Source organism: Pogonomyrmex barbatus, unplaced genomic scaffold (assembly GCF_055798465.1).
Source record: "Pogonomyrmex barbatus isolate J1 unplaced genomic scaffold, ASM5579846v1 scaffold12, whole genome shotgun sequence".
NCBI classification, from domain to species: domain Eukaryota; kingdom Metazoa; phylum Arthropoda; class Insecta; order Hymenoptera; family Formicidae; genus Pogonomyrmex; species Pogonomyrmex barbatus.
The window spans coordinates 6,073,028-6,090,621 of record NW_028297108.1 but is presented as its reverse complement, the minus strand read 5'-3'; the positions used below and the strand labels follow the sequence as shown (position 1 = coordinate 6,090,621).

Genomic DNA, 17,594 nt, shown 5'->3' with positions numbered 1-17,594 from the left:
ATATATATATATATATATATATTATTAATCAGATATATATTAAAAATATGTTAAAAATTCCGAAAAATAATCAAATTGTTATTTTTATAAACTTAGCTTATATAATGCGAAAGAGAAAAATAAATAGATAAGTGAAAATCAGAAAATGGAATCAAGTTCCAGAGTTACAAATAAAGATAAATCGTTCTTTATTCAATCTCGAGTAAACTTGACTTTGATAGACTTATCGAGCATAGCGTGTTATAAGAAACTTGAAAAAAAAAATATGGGTACGGTTAAATTTTCACTGCGATAGAATCGATATGGAATGGATAAGTAAAAAGAAACACAAACAGGGGAATCTGAGAAATTCTTTATATTATGCTGTGATATAATGTTTTAATTTCACGCAATTTTAAATAAATGTATATTACGATACGATATTTTAATATATGTTTCTGGTATGAATCTCTCTCTTCTCTCTCTCTCTCTCTCTCTCTCTCTCTCTCTCTCTCTCTCTCTCTCTCTCGTTAACCAATCGCGCGCAATCGAAGTTTACTGACTAAAATTGATTAGTAAGCTATTTCACGTGAACGGTAGCTTCATATTTTTCGACGCTTGATGAATTATTCGTGGGGATACATCGAGTGATGAATCATGCTACATTTTTTATTTCTGCATCATATACGGCCGGATACACGAAACAAATAAATGAGTGTTAATTGCACTGTATCAATAAAAATGATTGATTGCACTGCCTAAGTTTCTGCGTAAATTATCAGACTGAGGGTGTGCAAAATTAATAGTTTAAAGGAAAGATTCAGAAAAAAATAAAAATGCAGAAGAAAGTCCTAAGTTATTTAAATATTATAACAATATTCATTAATTATATATATATTAATAAACAATGAATTTATTTTCTATTTTTTACATAAGATAGATTCTAAATCGATTTTAATTAATGTTGATATTTAAAATTTGTCGATCTCAATATGAGAAGGAGCTACATAAAATATATAGAGTATGTTATATGTTTCATAGCATTAACGTAAATATATTCTATTATAAATAAAAATGCATAACAGCTTTATGGAAACGAGTTTCTCTCCCTCTTCTCCCCATTTTCAAGTTATCGATTGCTTTTTTGAAGATAAATATGATTGAAATGTCATCAAAGTTATTTACACCTGGAAATTCGTTCGCTTTAATATTCAACGCGTTTACAGATTGAAGTTTACGCCTTTACGGCGTTGAAGAAAAAGCAATTTGCGCAAATGTCAATTGCTATGTCTCGTCACACACGCATTCTTCTAATTGAAGTGTCTGATAATTCTTTTCCGTGTTTTATTACAAAATATCCGTTAGCAGCGAGATCACACCGCAATCCACTTGTCCCATTTTCATTATTTTCCGTGTTTTCGTGCGCTACATATACATATTTCCTAAGCTTACCATTGCGTGTGCAGGCTGGTTTCTCCCGTCGGCTGCGAATCCGGCAGGGCGGAGGGGGGGGGGGAGATTTCACCGCCGGTGAAATCTACGGTGGTTGAAAAAAAAAAATGTAAGTATATCGCTGATTCTCATCCGAGCGAATGAATGCGCGTCTCGCAGGCGATAAGCGCGGGAAACGGGATTGACGTAAAAGTTTCGCGATATTTTCTCACCGCGATTTAAACCGGGGAACGAGGTACGAGGAGTAGGTGGAAACAAAGCGCTCGCGTTGTAAGATGAAAGAAAGGGAAGCTGCCGGGGATTGCATAAATTTGCAGACTGATAAAGCCCGAAGTACCGTGTTATACTCGTCCCCGTCCAAATTTATCCCCGTTCTGGGGAGAAACGAGCGTTAAGCAAGACGGAAATGCGGGGAGGAGTGAATGATAAAATGTGTCACAACCGATTATCTCCGGTCCAAAGAGCGGCGTAATTAATCATAATCTTTTGGAAAACACATGTTAACAATGATGTGATACATTTGTGAAAGTGTAATGCCAAATTATTTAATAAATACATGATGAATCGTGCCAAAATCGAATTATTATCAGAGCTATTTGTCACATCTCTTATATACTCTCTATTTCACATATATACATGCACACAAATTATCTATTAATAATAATGCTCCCTTTATTTAATATAGTAATATATTTAATATAATAATTTTTTATTTAATATAATAATAACCTTTTGTTAAAGCTCAATAAAAATAATACAGTGTTTTGTTAATTATTTAAACTATATTAATGCATTCGTAAGAGCGTGCGGGGCAATAATTTAAATGGGATAATGGCAAAAGCTCTCTTTACATATGCTTCCTACAATTACTGAACTAGTGATTTTAGTCAAGCGTGATTAAGAACGTTTTCTACATCTTGATTTGAAATTAGTGAACGAGGAAGTATGATCTGTGCGATTTCCATGTCAGGTACAAATGGCTGACAGTGTCGTCCTCTGAAAAATGTGTTTCGCGCATGCAATCCTTTAATTATTTTAACTATCTGGAATCTAGGTGCAGATTATGTTAAGGTTACATCTAAATTCGGGATATATCTTTTGTCCGAATAAGTTTGCGAATAAGATTTTTTTCACGATTTCTAATATGTTATAATTCTTTCTCCATACTTTATATACTATATATCTTCCGTTTCTTTTACTTCGCAATACCGCACTCATAACTTTTTAGTTTAGATATAATTGTAAGTAATAAATTGTGTTACCCTTCTTGTTAATGGCTTAAAAATGTTATGAAGCGTTCGTTTGCAATGGAGAAGAGAATTCTGAGAGATATTCTTGGTTAACGTAATAATACCTGATACTAATTGGGGTCTCGTTAAAAGATAAAGGTAAATTCTTTTCTTTTATGCAGTTGCATTCGACTTGTTGATCAATTCCGTTTATGAATTATACTCTTTCTGTTTTCGATATTGTTTAATAATACATCGCAATGCAAATTCTTAACAATACATGTAAACTCAAATAAACTTTTTATCATTTGAAGGTTTTGTCTTTCTGCATAATCTAATCTTCTCTTATTATTTCTTTTCTAATTAAATGAAGCCTTTTATTACACAACAATAAAATGTGGTTTGTTTAAAGATGGCGAGCATTTCTACAGGATTTCAATTTATAGGTCGTCATTAAATAGTTGAGAGATAACGATATCCTCACGCGGTCGTGTTATCGCACATTGAAAATGAAGAAAATAATGTGCTGAAAGAAGTGTTGTCAATCTGATAAATATCGCGTGTCATTGCTTGGCTCATAAATATGTATTAAGTTCCGCTGCAATGTACACTTCTGTGAATTGCGTTAGTATATGGAAAATATATTATCGATCGCATTTATAAATGAATGCGCTATATTTCGTTGGAATGGTAAATCGGGAGATAACAATAAATGAACTCATAACAGCAATGCGGCACATAATTTCACCTTTAATTAAATAACAACGCCTGCAAAGAAGGAAATTACGATGTATGAAATGTAATTGTAATGCCAATGCCTCTTTGACGAAAACCATGCGCCGGTTAATTTCGCCGATGTATTACGGCGCAAACACATTAAATATTACGTGCCTATCTGCGTTTGATCTTTCAGTTAAAATTAATCTAATGATAGTATGCAACAATCTCTCTTATGAATGATAGATATTTGTGGGGCACATGATGCATGGATATATTATTATTATTGTATATATTATTATTATTATTATTATTATTATACGCAGGCATATCTACATTTATTAGTTATTTAGTTGATTTATCGTTAGAGATTTTATATTACAAATGCAGATTTTTGTTCAGGTTTGGTGAATCATATGTTTTTTCTCATAAACATCACGTTTTAATATTGTTACGTCCGCGGTGGTCACTGACGCTCTCACTAAACGCGCGCTCACTCGCGTTCCGCTAGAAAGCCGCGCTCGGCAACAAACAACATCGTTTAATAAAATACGTTATTCAAACTAATCAACAACAACAATTTGGCGGACACACGTCTGTACGCCACGAGTCACCACGTCGTACTTTTTATAAACAACACAACCGTTGCCGGAGAACGCTTCGCTTCTACTCCACTCGGCCGCAGAAGACTTCGCGCGTAACATAACAATATGTATCAATTTATATTATAATATTATAATATAATTTTCGTCAGCTTTGACATAAAACGTATACATAGAGCAAATGAATTTAGTGTGATCTTTTGTTATCATTGTATCGTCAATATCGTCTCGCTGTAGTTAATTGTTATCACAGAAACAAAATTAAATATGATATGATTCCGATCAAGTTACTAAGTTTACATCAACGTTATTGTTTTTTTAACAATTTTTTATATAAAAAAAATATTAAAAGCATTTGAAACGATTTATTTACGATAGTATTTCTTTTGTAAGAAAACATATCTACTTGAAGCAGTGAAAACGGTGGTTTTTTCTCAGACGAGATTTCAAGTAGAACAAATCAATTCTCCGACGACTTGCTTGTCGATGTTAAATGGTTTCGTCTTCGAGGCTTTTGTGTAAAAATAAACTGGCTAAAAAGGGGGGGAAAAGAATACAAATATATTACTACGGTAATGCTCGCTTTTTATAAAACATTTTGATAGTATTAATGCTATTGAGTCCGAGTTGATGTGTGATAGTATCGACGTACTATTGACGTCGGAATGCTATTGATCGAGCACGAGGCATGTCAGGCAATAATTAAATTTCTTATGTGAGATCTTAATATACATATATTAGAAAGTACGATTTTAGAATGAGATTTTACGTGGTAGCACTTAAAAGTCAATCTGCATAACGACATCTGCGCGTGCACAATAATTTCAGTTACGTTTTATTTTGTATTTGCAATTGAAGGAAACAATATACTTTGCATTGTAATTTACCATACAAAACTAATAATTAATTTTCCCGAGAACAAGCCTGCGTTGCGGTGCAAAGTTAAAATAAAGTGTACGCGCTTAAATTATAGATGTAAAACTTTCGCTCTCTTCGGTTATATGCAAGCAATTAAACGGCGAATAATGCTTCCTATTCGCAATTCACACAGTCAGCATTGTATGTATACTTATTCCATAATTACCACACTTTCTAGGACATAATCATAAATATAAAGCGCGAGGTCCGTCGTGTCTCACGCGAAGGAAGGCGTTTTTGCGTTTCATTTGCTTGACCTTGACAATTCTATCGCATTTGCAAAAAGATATTTGTTATCGACAGTAATACTTCGACTAATCTGGAGCCGTGTCTAACATTAGTAAAACTCCAGCATGCGATACAATGTTGCTTGCAATAACGATTTCAATTGTTTTACGTGCTGTGATAAAAAGCTTTGTTCCATACGTTCCACATATTTTACTTTATTTAATCCAGTTTAAAAAAAAAATCTACAAATAGACAAAAAAATAAAAAATGCCCGTTTCAATGCCTTAACTTATAAACCTCATATAAGAAAATTAAGAGGATAAAACAAGTATCAACATGTTTAATCGAATTTTTGTTGTAAAAAAAAAAAAAAATTATTATAACGCAAGCTCGAAAGAAAAATGTGGTATTTTTAGATGTATTGCAGAATATCCGAACAATATATCTTTACTTTAATATTTTTTTATTTATTTTCTCTAGGATGTCCGGGAGATGACTGGGTATTGAGGAGGAGAGGGCGCAGTAGCTTCGAAGGTTGCTGCCGCCTCGGTTTGGTGGAATGGAGATGAACGGCACCGAAAGCAGCCTGAACGGCACCGAGGTCAATCGCACTTCCGCGCCGATCTTCACCATAGGCACGGACTACATCACGCAATGGTAAGCACTGTTATTTTTTATTTAGAACGGACGAGAGTGGCGTGCAACTATGTGCGAAAATGTGTGTTATGAATGAATATAACTTTCCTGGCAAAGCCAGGTAATCTCTGGGGGTTTTTGCAAATTTTAACATATAGGCTGCGGGTTGCACAGTCACTGTTTCTGCCAGCTGATGTGCACACAATATATGGTATATATGTATATACATGCCGGTTATTCTGCGGATATTATTGTAATTTTAATGTGCTTTACCGCAACTTCAGATTGAACGAATTAAAAATTTCTACGGAAGTGTGAGTCGGACTTGAACACTACCACAATCGCGTTTGTTAATCTTTTAGAAGATTTGTAAATTGATTTGGTAGAAATATAATTGAAATTATATCTACTTGAACAAATAAGTTAGTAATACTAAAGCAGATACGTTCAAAATTTATGTCACACAAAATTCTTTATTTTTTTCTCTTCCTCATTATGAAAATATTTTATTTAACATTATTTTAGTATAATATGAAAGATGCGACTTTTTCTACTTTTTGCATCCCATTTTCTCGCAGCTACAGCGGATTGCTCTCAAATCCTTTTTGCTGGCATGTACTTGCACTATGTAACACCATCGCTCCATCGATTCCTGACATCTCCCGAAGGATTTTGTGTTGTGGGAATTGCAGGATAGACAGGCATAAAGTCACATTAATAAGATTACAGCAACTGATATTATTAGTTAACAGTTTGTTGCGATTTGTATATCATACAAATTTTCAGGGTTGGCAAAGCTACTTTTTAAAAGTAACTCGTTACTGTTTCTCGTTACCGAATCAGAAAAATAACTAGTTACCACTAGTTACTAAGTTTGAAAATTAATTTGTTATCGTTATCGTTACTTAAAAAGGAAATCCTTATCCTTCCATTACTTTTTGTAGTACTAAAATTAAGAAAATGAATAAAAAATAAATAAAAATTAATTTTTCTCATATTTTTTTTAAACTATCAATATAAAAACAATAAACACTTTTTATCTTAAATTCACAAGATGATAAAAAATTTAAAAAGATTTAAAAAAATTCAGAATGCAAATAAAAAAGATTGTGGTTTTCATTAAATTTATAAATACAACCAAATTTACTTTTTTACTGTCCTCACAATTCTCTGTTTACAAATTTTCAAAAGATGTTATTTATAAAATCTGTGTGAATGGCTTATAATAAACTATTCTTAAGACATTTTTAAATATAACAATGAACTGTAAATATCAATTGAACATTGAATATACAAAAATTATGTCATTAATATTTAGATAAAATATAGAAAGTAACAATAAAAGTAACTGTTAAATTCGTTACTGAAACAATGTAGTTACATTAACATTACAGTTACTAAAAGAAGGTAACGCTGTTACCAGTCTGTTACTAATAAAAAATAACGGCAATGGTAACTGTTATAGTAACGCGTTATTTCTCAACTTTGTAAATTCTATATATTCTTTACAAGCAAAGTTTATTCTCTTATAAATAATAATTTAATTCTTCAAAGATGTAACAATCATAACATTATATTAATAATGCAACGGATATATTAACTAAACTAAATAAATTTTGTTATATTTATTCTTTTTAGTAAATATGCAACTCACCACTCACCCCCCCTCTACTATCCCTCTCCCTCTTTCTTCTTCGTCCGTAGCACACGAATCATTGGCCGTTATAATTAAAATTTGCGAGATAACGATAGTCTGATTGATATAAATGTAAGGTTGATTAGATTTGCAAGACCGTGCTTGCATCTCGCGAAAGGGCACGGGAATGAGATTTATCGCTGTAAACGCGTTTAGATAAGCGATTCATCATTTGACAGAATGGCCCTCTTGAATTCCAAGCGGCTTCGCCAAGTTGCCGTTACCTCTGGGACTGCTCATTATCGAGGGGTAATAACATCACGCGGCGCGTCTTATACAGTCAGCGTTCCCCGTTTGTGTTCCTTACTTCGCTGGGAATATCAAGGCTAAAGGAAATGAACTTTCATCGGGAACAAAATTGAAGTAAAAAAATTCCCTCGAGAAGTCGCCCTCTTTCCGAGACAAGTCTTTTCTTCGAGCTCTTCTTCACTTTAATCATGCCGAATAGTCAAATATACGATTATTCGCAAACTCTTCGGATCGTCATGATTATTTTTATATTGTTTTGCATAACAAAAATTGATTCAGAATTCTTGAGATAATTATCTTGTCTATATATCTAATCTAAGATGGAATTAAAAATTTTGTAATATGTAATTCGTAACGTCATCGTGGAAAGAAATATCTTTAAAAAGAAGTGCATTACAAAGAGAAAAGAAAAGGATTCAGAATTGTAAGATCGATCTGTACATTTGGTGTTACGAAGGACATTTGCAATCAATTCTTCTTTCAATTTTTTTCTGACAAATTTATATTTATGAAAGTATTTTATTAATATAAATTGGTAAATTTTTTATCTAAAATAAATTTCAATTTTACATTATGTTTATTGTTACTTATGTTAATTGTTAATTCATTTACGTGTACGAATACGTTTAGCTTGATAACATTTCAAGACAAACTTTGAACAACGGCCATTTGTACACATCATGATCGACATTTTACGCAAAGTGGATTTACATGGTTGAACTTTCATGTGCATTGCCTCTGTGGAATGATTTGACATAGCTCTCTATATGTGTGTGTGTGTGTGTGTGTGTGTGTGTGTGTGTGTGTGTGTGTGTGTGTGTGTGTGTGTGTGTGTGTGGTGTGTGTGTGTGTGTGTGGTGTGTGTATAGTTACCGCGTATGCATATAATAGCGGAGGCATTTGCGAACTGACTCGCAATAAAACACGTGTAAACCAATCCGGGTCAAATTGCATCCTTGACCTAGCAGGGCCACGGGTAATCTGGCAATGCGACGTGGCGAGGCATAAGGCTGAGTTAGTTGATGGGCTACTCGGCCGAATACGTTAGGCACGACTCTGCGAAACATCGGTCGTTATTTAAGAAAAGAAAAAGTCGATGTCGTGCAACGACGTGAAATCACGCGAGGCGACGTCGAACCGACTCGGCTGTCGGCGCGCACGCGATTGAGGTGAAAATTTCGAATGTTGCGTGAGCTAACAACGTCGGCGACGGCGACGGCGAAAGTCGTCCATTGGAGCACATCGATGTGTGTCACAAAATATGTGAAATTTTTATGTCAATTAAGAGTGTTATATCTAAGAGAGAGAGAGAGAGAGAGAGAGAGAGAGAGAGAGAGAGAGAGAGAGAGAGAGAGAGGAAACTAGATTATCCGAATAGAGTTTTAATTTTTAATGTGTGCGTGCGGTACTGACAGTGCGTGGAATTTTTTTTTTTTTAAAACCGATCAAACTTAATCTAGAAAATACATGACAATATTTATAAGTTTATAATCAGTGTATTTATAATTTTATATGACGCCCTGTACGTTAACGTACGTCAGAACGTGAGTTATATACATTAATAATATTCAATGACCTGATCGTAACAGGCGGATCGAAGTCGAAGTTGCTTTTATATACATAAAACGGGTATATTATGAAGTTTGTGACACGTTGGGTTACACTTCCCGGAAATATCGTAACCAGTCGAAGTGACAGACTGATATTTTGCATCTTTTGTAAAGTGAAATATAATGCAACGAAGAACAATTCTTCTGTTATTATACACATTTATTAATGTCCCTTTATGATAAAATTCAACTGCTCTGTCTGAAATGCCTATTGTTTTAAAACTGAAATAATCTATGCTTCTTATAACTTCTTTTCTTTTATATAAAACCACAGAGATATTAGATAAACATTCATTTATTCGATAATTTAATTGCCTATTTAAAATAAATAATAATAAGTTGCGTAAAAATATGAAAAGACATCTGGAAATTGATTAAAATAATGTTTCATTTGCATGAGCAATGTAATGTAAAAAAAAAAAATTATTATTTGCAGCGTTGCTATTTTAATGTTAACTTCAAATAAATAGCGTATCTATTCGTAACCGACTAATATTGTGAAAGATTTGACAAATAAGAAAGTGAGGGAAAGAAGGGTTAGACTTTGAAGGGTGCGAGAGGTAAAATACCATATAGCGAGTCGATGGCATTCGGTATTCTCATCTTTTAGCGCGACAACGTTGCATGTTAAAATGGGAACAGAGCCATTAAATGGATCGACTGTTGCATCCAACACGAGGCAGTTGCTATTGTTTCGTTTAACTGTGTGAATGACACTCTGTAAAAGAGCGACTGGCAATGTACCGTCTAACTAGATGATGCACGCGATTAGCACGGCGCTATTATAACGCGGCGAATCAATTGTCGTATTACTTTCTGTTGGCTAAGGAATTCTAGTTATATTCTTGTTGGCAGGAGAGGACTCGTCCTTTTTATTTTTACATTTTATTCTTAATTTTATACGTTTATATATTTACATTTATACGGTCGAAGCTTTAAGAAAATTATGCGATATGCGAAAATTCTCATCATAGTAAGAATTCTTAAAATAAAATTTATTTTAAAATAAATTGTATTTTAAGAATAAAAATTAATTAAAAATAAAAATTTATTTTAAAAGTAAAATTTATTTTATAAATAGTAATTTATATTTTCTTCCTCTCTTTCCTTCTTTATTTTCTCGATTTTTTTTAAATTTTTTAAACTTGTCAAATAAGAAAAGCTTTTTTTCACTTTCTAAATCAAACTTCAGAAGAACAAGTTTGTGAGTTTATTTCTGCAATTAATAATAGAAGTAAAAAAGTTTATCTCTCTCGAGTGATTTGACAATATATACTATAAAATTACGTTCATACGTAATTTCATAAAATTACGTACATTGCTTTAATTGCTTTATGCGATTCTCTCATACATTTCTAGTTGCCCAAGTTGTTATGTCAACGTGCAACGAAATTATCTCCGTCGTTTCCCTAGTTTTGTGTACTAGAACCGACGCACGATTACGGCATATGCAGAGAACAAATAAAATAGATCGAGCAACGGGAACGACACTGCAGTATATTGTGATGACACATGGTGAATATTGATTCTCGAATTTTCATTGCTATGCTGGAGAGAACCGAGGGAAAAGTGCATTCTCCGTATGTAGGAATAAAGCTTTCGTACGGCTTTCGTATTGCGTATTCTTGTATTTTTTTTTTTTTTTTTTTTTTATATAGATGCAACGTCCAAAATCACGGGACGTATTCAATTTATCTATTCTCGACTGCATATCAATCTTTGGACGTGCACATGCGAGGAGTAATAATCCTTGCATGCAATGCGCAACGTATTATTGTGGCAATAAAGTTGCCTGTTCTTAACTCCATTACACCTACAGACGGATATTTTCTACTCAAAACTCACAAATGACGGCTTATCCGAAGTTGCTTAGCACACAAAAACTTTTCTAGTAACGAGCACTTCCTATATTTGCGACTTGCTAACGGGAGACTTGCAGCAGAAAATTACGGAAGAAATTGTAAACTTGAGAAAAATCGTTTATTTTACTCACAAACACACCGAAAGCTCGCCGGCGCGATTCATAAACACCCTGTGTCATAATATTATGTGCGATATCAGATACGTATATGCTACACATCCGCGGAATGTAATGGGAAATCGATCAGCCATGTCCGAGCTGTGTGAAAAACTATGTCTTCAAAGGCTTTTATAATATTTTTAGAGATAGGGATATACTTGCCAATATATTTAGTCGAGTTTGTTGAGCAAACAATCGATGAAGGACAGAGATTGTACTTTAATATGACGAGAAGAACGATAATCACACACATATATACGCGCGTGTATGTGCATATAAATGGTATGCACAATTTTGTTGGGATGACTTGCGAATTTTTATCTCTATGACGCAAGTCTATAAATGGCACGAATACCTTCCACGTAACACTCTAGATGTTCGATATTAAAATTTTGAAAAGACAAAGTATTAAAGAAGTATTACGTGTTAACAATGACACTAATAGCTTCATTGTTTTAGCTATTACGTTCAACGTTCATTATTTATACAAAAGCAACAATCTACTTTGTATAAGTACTTTGACATTACAAGACTGTGTTAAGTCTTAAGTCTTACGTAACGTAAAATGTAAGATGGCTGCTACTACATTTTTTTATAATTAATGCAGTTTTTTTCGCTGGATGCCGGACGCAGGAAAATTAGATATAAAGAGACGTGCAGCGATTTCAATTAGTGGTACTTGATTTATGTTAAAAAAAACAGCTTCGAGGAAAATGTCGCAGGTGTCATCGTTAATAGAAAATTAAATGAGTTTGCCGAGCAAAGAGTTGTGTTAGAGCGCACTCATTTCTCATTAACTCAATTAGTGAGTGTTCCCTGCATCCTCTTCTCACATTCATCGTTCGGATACGGCATCACGGTTTCTCGCAAAATTAAAGGCGTGGTATGTCCGGTACGCCTACGCTTAATTAGCATCGAACAACTTATAATTTTATATTGTATAGATGCCTAATATACATATGTCACAAATATATGCCATATGTTCAAAATTAAGTACGTTACACAAGTTCGACTTTGATCTTCGACACGTTACTTCTTTAAACTTATTAACAGAGGTTATCAGAGCAATATGTATAAGTCAATAAGCATATGCAACTCTATTAACTACACGAGGCAATAGAGGCCATCATCCATCTTAAGGTCCGCTGCAATATTTCCAGTTAAATTCCGATTGTGCAATTCAAAGAAACGACTCTCATCGAAATGTAGTTTAAATGGAACTTGAGCTAGATGTATAACTTGAACATGATAAATATTTTGCGAGCATTTTGCACACAGAGCCAATTCTGTCTCCTATCGACCTTATCAATCACGTTGAAGAGTCGAGGATGTCGAATGCATGTCCAGGAGGACATGCCACTTGATTTTTTCTAATGTCACTTGATTTTTTTATGTACCCTTTCAGGCTGACCATTTCTCCCTCATCACGTTTCCGAAAATGTACATCGCGTCAACGATGATGTGTTAACTCGCCTTATAAGTTAGCACATTCTTGCAGATGTCATTGAGATAAAAAATCATTTCTTCTTCAACTAACGAATCACATTGAAAGAAAGGTTACTTTAGTTATCTAAAAATTTTATTTAAAAAGTTCTATATCTACCAGGAAATTTTTAAATAACAAGTATAGAGTTAAAAGAAAAACAAAAAAATTAATAGAGCAGATAATAGATAATTATTATTTTCTCATAATTTATAAAACTTCTAAAAATAAAAGAAAAATATTGCAGGGGATAAAGTAACTTGTGTAATCTCAAGTCGGGGTAGCTTGAAAATTCAGGTACGCTGACGTACGGTCGAACGCATCTGCGATTTCCGAGTGAAAGGACGAGACTGGCTGGGTGGCGTGTAATTGGTGGAAATTAATACATACTCCCTTGTTCGGCGTGTCGGCTTCATAAAGCACACCTCGCGCGTGTATTTTCGCGACGTGGAATATTTCATCTTAGCAATGTAATCACTGTAACATCATTCGTTGATCACGTCTTTGTATTAATCAGTTATTCCTTTTTTCGCGATGAAATACAAAGCGTAGACCCAAAAGATTAATTAATTTATTATGTTCATTAACAGTTCTGTAAATTTTAAAAAGCAGTTGCATATAATGCAACCAAATAAAAATATTCGTAGAGACATTTGAAACAACAATAATTTAACGTTCTTGTTAAAAAAGCTCAATCATCATGTTGATTATGTCAATGTTATAATATTAAGTAATATTACGCTAATATTGCAGTATTCATTTTTATTAAAAAATACTTACGCAACTGTTGCATTTATCGTAAATTTTGTATCGTAATAATAAAATAATTATGCGACGATAGAAACATTCCTCAAAAATCTACGTTTTTCTATTTTTTATTTTTTTACTTCTATTGATTTTCACGTAAAAATATATAATCAAAGTATACAAGTGTGATTAATAAGCTTGTTAAAAAATCATACTTTAAAGTGAGATTTATGAGATGATACATGTACAATCCAGATATATCATTTCGAAAACTAGTTCAAGCTTAAATCTACGGTTTCTTTGGATCTTCTTCTCTTTCGATGATCCGACATACGTTCTCAACAATTTTAATCCACCATTTTACAGGCTCCAGTAGTTCATAATACCGGCGCATTAAAGTTCTTATCAAAATCCTATTATATAGGTAATAGCGTCCTTTGTTTATTTAACCGATGTAGAGCGATATTTATCAAGAAGGGAATAAATTATAAGAGATGCCAGAGCGTTTCTCCGAAAACGGACCATCCCCTCCGTTCAATGGCAAATCTCATCCCTTTGTCATTCCGTAATTATTACTAAAGCTAATCACATAAAATTGAAGTTGGTATCACAACGAAGATAATATTGCCGATACGAAAAAAAAAAAAAAAAAAAAAAAAAAAACAGAAGATAAACCTCGTCTCTAACTAATGGAACAAGAAATATTTTTCATCTCGTGCGAGACTATTCGAATATCGAACATTTACATGGATCCATAACTGTTGCGGCAAAATTGCATAAGTACAGTGCGATTGCTGTGTCGACGCTGCAACCACAGAAGCTGCGATTTGCTTTTCGAGCGCCATTGGGTCGGTTTATCCGGCGGTTTCAGTACCACGCCGAGGGCGACTGTGCGCGCGCGCACGTACGTCAGCGAGAGTTATTAAATAGATTCGTTCAATTCCCTCGGGGCGATCGAGATTCCCCTTCGCAGTCTGCTACATCACCGCAGCAACGCTATCATCCCACGATGCCGTAACACGTTCGCCACCGTAACGTATCGTGCTCATATTTATGGGGCCTGCGCTCGCCCTTCGCCAAAGTGTAAATCCGATTTGATCTTTACCCCATATGAGGCTCCCGACGATATAATCAAGCAGCACGACGAGGTGCAAGCTTATTGTTTTGCTCTAAGTACGATGGAAAATGCGATACGTCGACGTCACATAACGATTATTGGATCATCCTTTTGATGAGAAAAGTCTCTGGTTGTGAGAGACACGTATCCCTTTTTCATATTGGATGATATTTAAACGATCGAGAAAGAAAGTCAAAAGATTTTATCATACTATAAAACAGTTGTAGATAATTGGCTCTTGAATTCTTATTATATGTCATGCTGCATTATCGAAAGTTTAGTTCAAGTATTACGAATCTCTGTAGAAGAAGAAACTTTTACAGAGTTAAGACATCTCTGACGACTCCTGAGAAAACCTGTTTCCCTTTGCCATTGCAACGTGTAATTTCGTGGAAGCAGTACCCAAGTTCTCCCACTTTAATCTGCGGACTTATCTATAGTGTCTTCTGTTAGTGCAAGCTGACGAGAGAGTAAACAGCGAACAAGAACAAAAATAAAAATATAAAGGAAGAATGTATGTTTGGAAAAAAGTGACATAATATTATCATAGAGATTTATATTTTCTAAAAATGACAAACACAAAATACAAATAAAGTTAAATGGTTTATTTAATTACGTAATCTCAAATTAATTCAATTAATTAACAAAATTGTAGCATTACGTTAATACGCCATTATTATATCATATTAATCTTAATATATTCTCAATATATTTTCATTATTAAAGGATTTAAATTATATTTGGAGAAATAATAAACGTATTGTCAAGGTATTATTGCGCAATGAAGAATAATGCAATAATGCAAAATGTGTTTATATGAAGTAGTAAAAAGACTGAAAGAGAAAGAAAGAGAAAAAAAAAACTTTTATTCTCTAATTTATTCCGAAGTTATTCTTTCAAACATACAACTTCTACTTACACCTTTTGCGTCTTTTGTATTATTTAAAATGTATGATGCAAACATATCAAATTACATTCAGAAATATCTTTTGTTACATTAAAATAATCATAAAAATCTCTCTCACGACTTTTGAAAAGGAAAGAACAAGACCGAAAGAGGAAGATAAAAACATGGCAAGCTAGCAAATTAGCGGATGTATTTTATGATTATTATTCTTTTATGTTACGCGTAAAATGGTTTGATTTTCACCAATATTTGCGTGCTCTTTTCAAAATTGATTTTCAGCTGCATTGATTTGAAGGAGGTGTACAGAAAGATTTAGAGAAAACCGTGTCACTTGAAGATGCACTGTTGCGAAGAAATAACGCTATCTGCTCCAATATTAGCCCGCAGCTATAGGTTACGTATTTTGTGTCTGGCAAAGAGAGTGGGAGAGCTTTTTGAAAAGTTCTATTCAGCAACTGGACTAGAAAATAAAAATAAGGTTTCCCCAGAGGCGATTGCAAACATGCGGCGGAGAAAGCATATAGGCATGATACTACAAATCGCAGTGTTGTCGTCGATATCCAAGTGAATTTTCAGTAGTCAATTGAAAAAGTTGTATTAAACAGTTGTACAAAACAATAATTCTTTTATATGAAAAAAATAATGTTTTTTTTTAAATTATTGTAACATAAATAAAATATACAAGATATTTCTCAATATTTTGTATAAACGCTTTTTGAGTAATTCGATATTTTCCGAGAGATTTTAATGAAAAAAAAACTTCCCTTTTGAAGCCTTTTATTAGTTTTTTTTCTAAATTTTCTAATAATCTTCTAATTATAATAAATGAATATCCTGTTGCAATAAGGTTTCATCTAAAAAAAAAAAGCTAGCTAAAAAATATATTGCTTATCAGAAACCTATAATTGTATATTATATACTCCCTGTTGTTAATCAGTTCGATTCAACAAATGGCGAGTCTGGGCTCGTTCGTTGAACCGGGTTTCTCGCTTGCCAATATTTACGACACGCTGGAACGATGCCGACCGGGTATACTTGTTGCCGTCGTACGCCATCACATTCCGTATTCCTGCTCGCCGCCACATCTTCTTCCTCGTAATTTTTCCCCGCTTGTACAACGCGGTCCAACTTTTTATTCGCTCCTCTCTTTCAGCCGCCCTCTCAGCTCTTTCCTCCTTCCAGCGGCCCTTCCATCCGTCCGTATGATCATGCCATTCCACGGCGGTGATCCTCTGCTCACCAGGGCTTGTATAGCTTCCACCCTTTGCCACCCTCTCTCGGCACATGTAACACAGACGAAACGCGCTCGCGTACACCTAAAAGGGATGTGTCGCACACGACACATTCTGCCACCGAGCGTTATTGCGCCACGATGTTAACGAATGTCCACGCGATTCGATACACCGGCTCGGTGTCCATTCGACTGGCAAGATACTGGCGTATAGCTGGTGCGGGCTGACAAGTCGCACTCAACGAATGTAGCGGGGACAATGGATCGCATGAATAAAATGGGAGCAAATGCCTCAGTTTTTGCTTACCATGCCAAATGATCGAGGAACAAAAATGTCAGGACTATCTGTGTCCAAAGTTAGAACATTTGTTCCCCTAAAGTGAAAAATCTTGGGAAATACTCTGAAATACGATGCGATACTTGAAATTATATGATTTCGTAAAATTTTCTTTTCATCGCGAGTAATACGAGCTTATCGCGTGTTCTTTCAGTTTATAAATCTGTGGATTTTTCAAGTCAAATTATACGATCTGTTGTAGATACTGATTTTATATTTCTTCTTCTGTTACATTTTTCTTTGATATAAAATCATAATCTGTCGTTTCTTCAGATATGTTTCGATTTACGTAATTACTTAGAATATTTTTGGCTTATTAAATGTATACGTGTAAATTAAACATTTTTTTAAATGGTATTAGATACGTACGCTATTGTCTGCTTAATACAAAGTGGATATTTTTAGCATTAATAAAGCGGAGCTTCGTGTGTGACGA

The 17,594-nt window shown here is 34.0% G+C and overlaps 1 protein-coding gene across 2 annotated transcripts in view; it reads left to right on the top strand.

Annotated features, from left to right (window-relative positions):
- mAChR-B (muscarinic acetylcholine receptor) overlaps window positions 1–17,594 on the top strand; it is a 40,268-nt gene that overhangs the window by 11,155 nt on the left and 11,519 nt on the right. For both annotated transcript variants that reach the window (XM_011644774.2, XM_089071362.1), the window contains exon 2: window positions 5,606–5,782. In XM_011644774.2, the coding sequence (XP_011643076.2) occupies window positions 5,685–5,782 (98 nt within the window). In that variant the 5' untranslated portion in view covers window positions 5,606–5,684. The remainder of the gene's footprint in view (window positions 1–5,605; window positions 5,783–17,594) is intronic.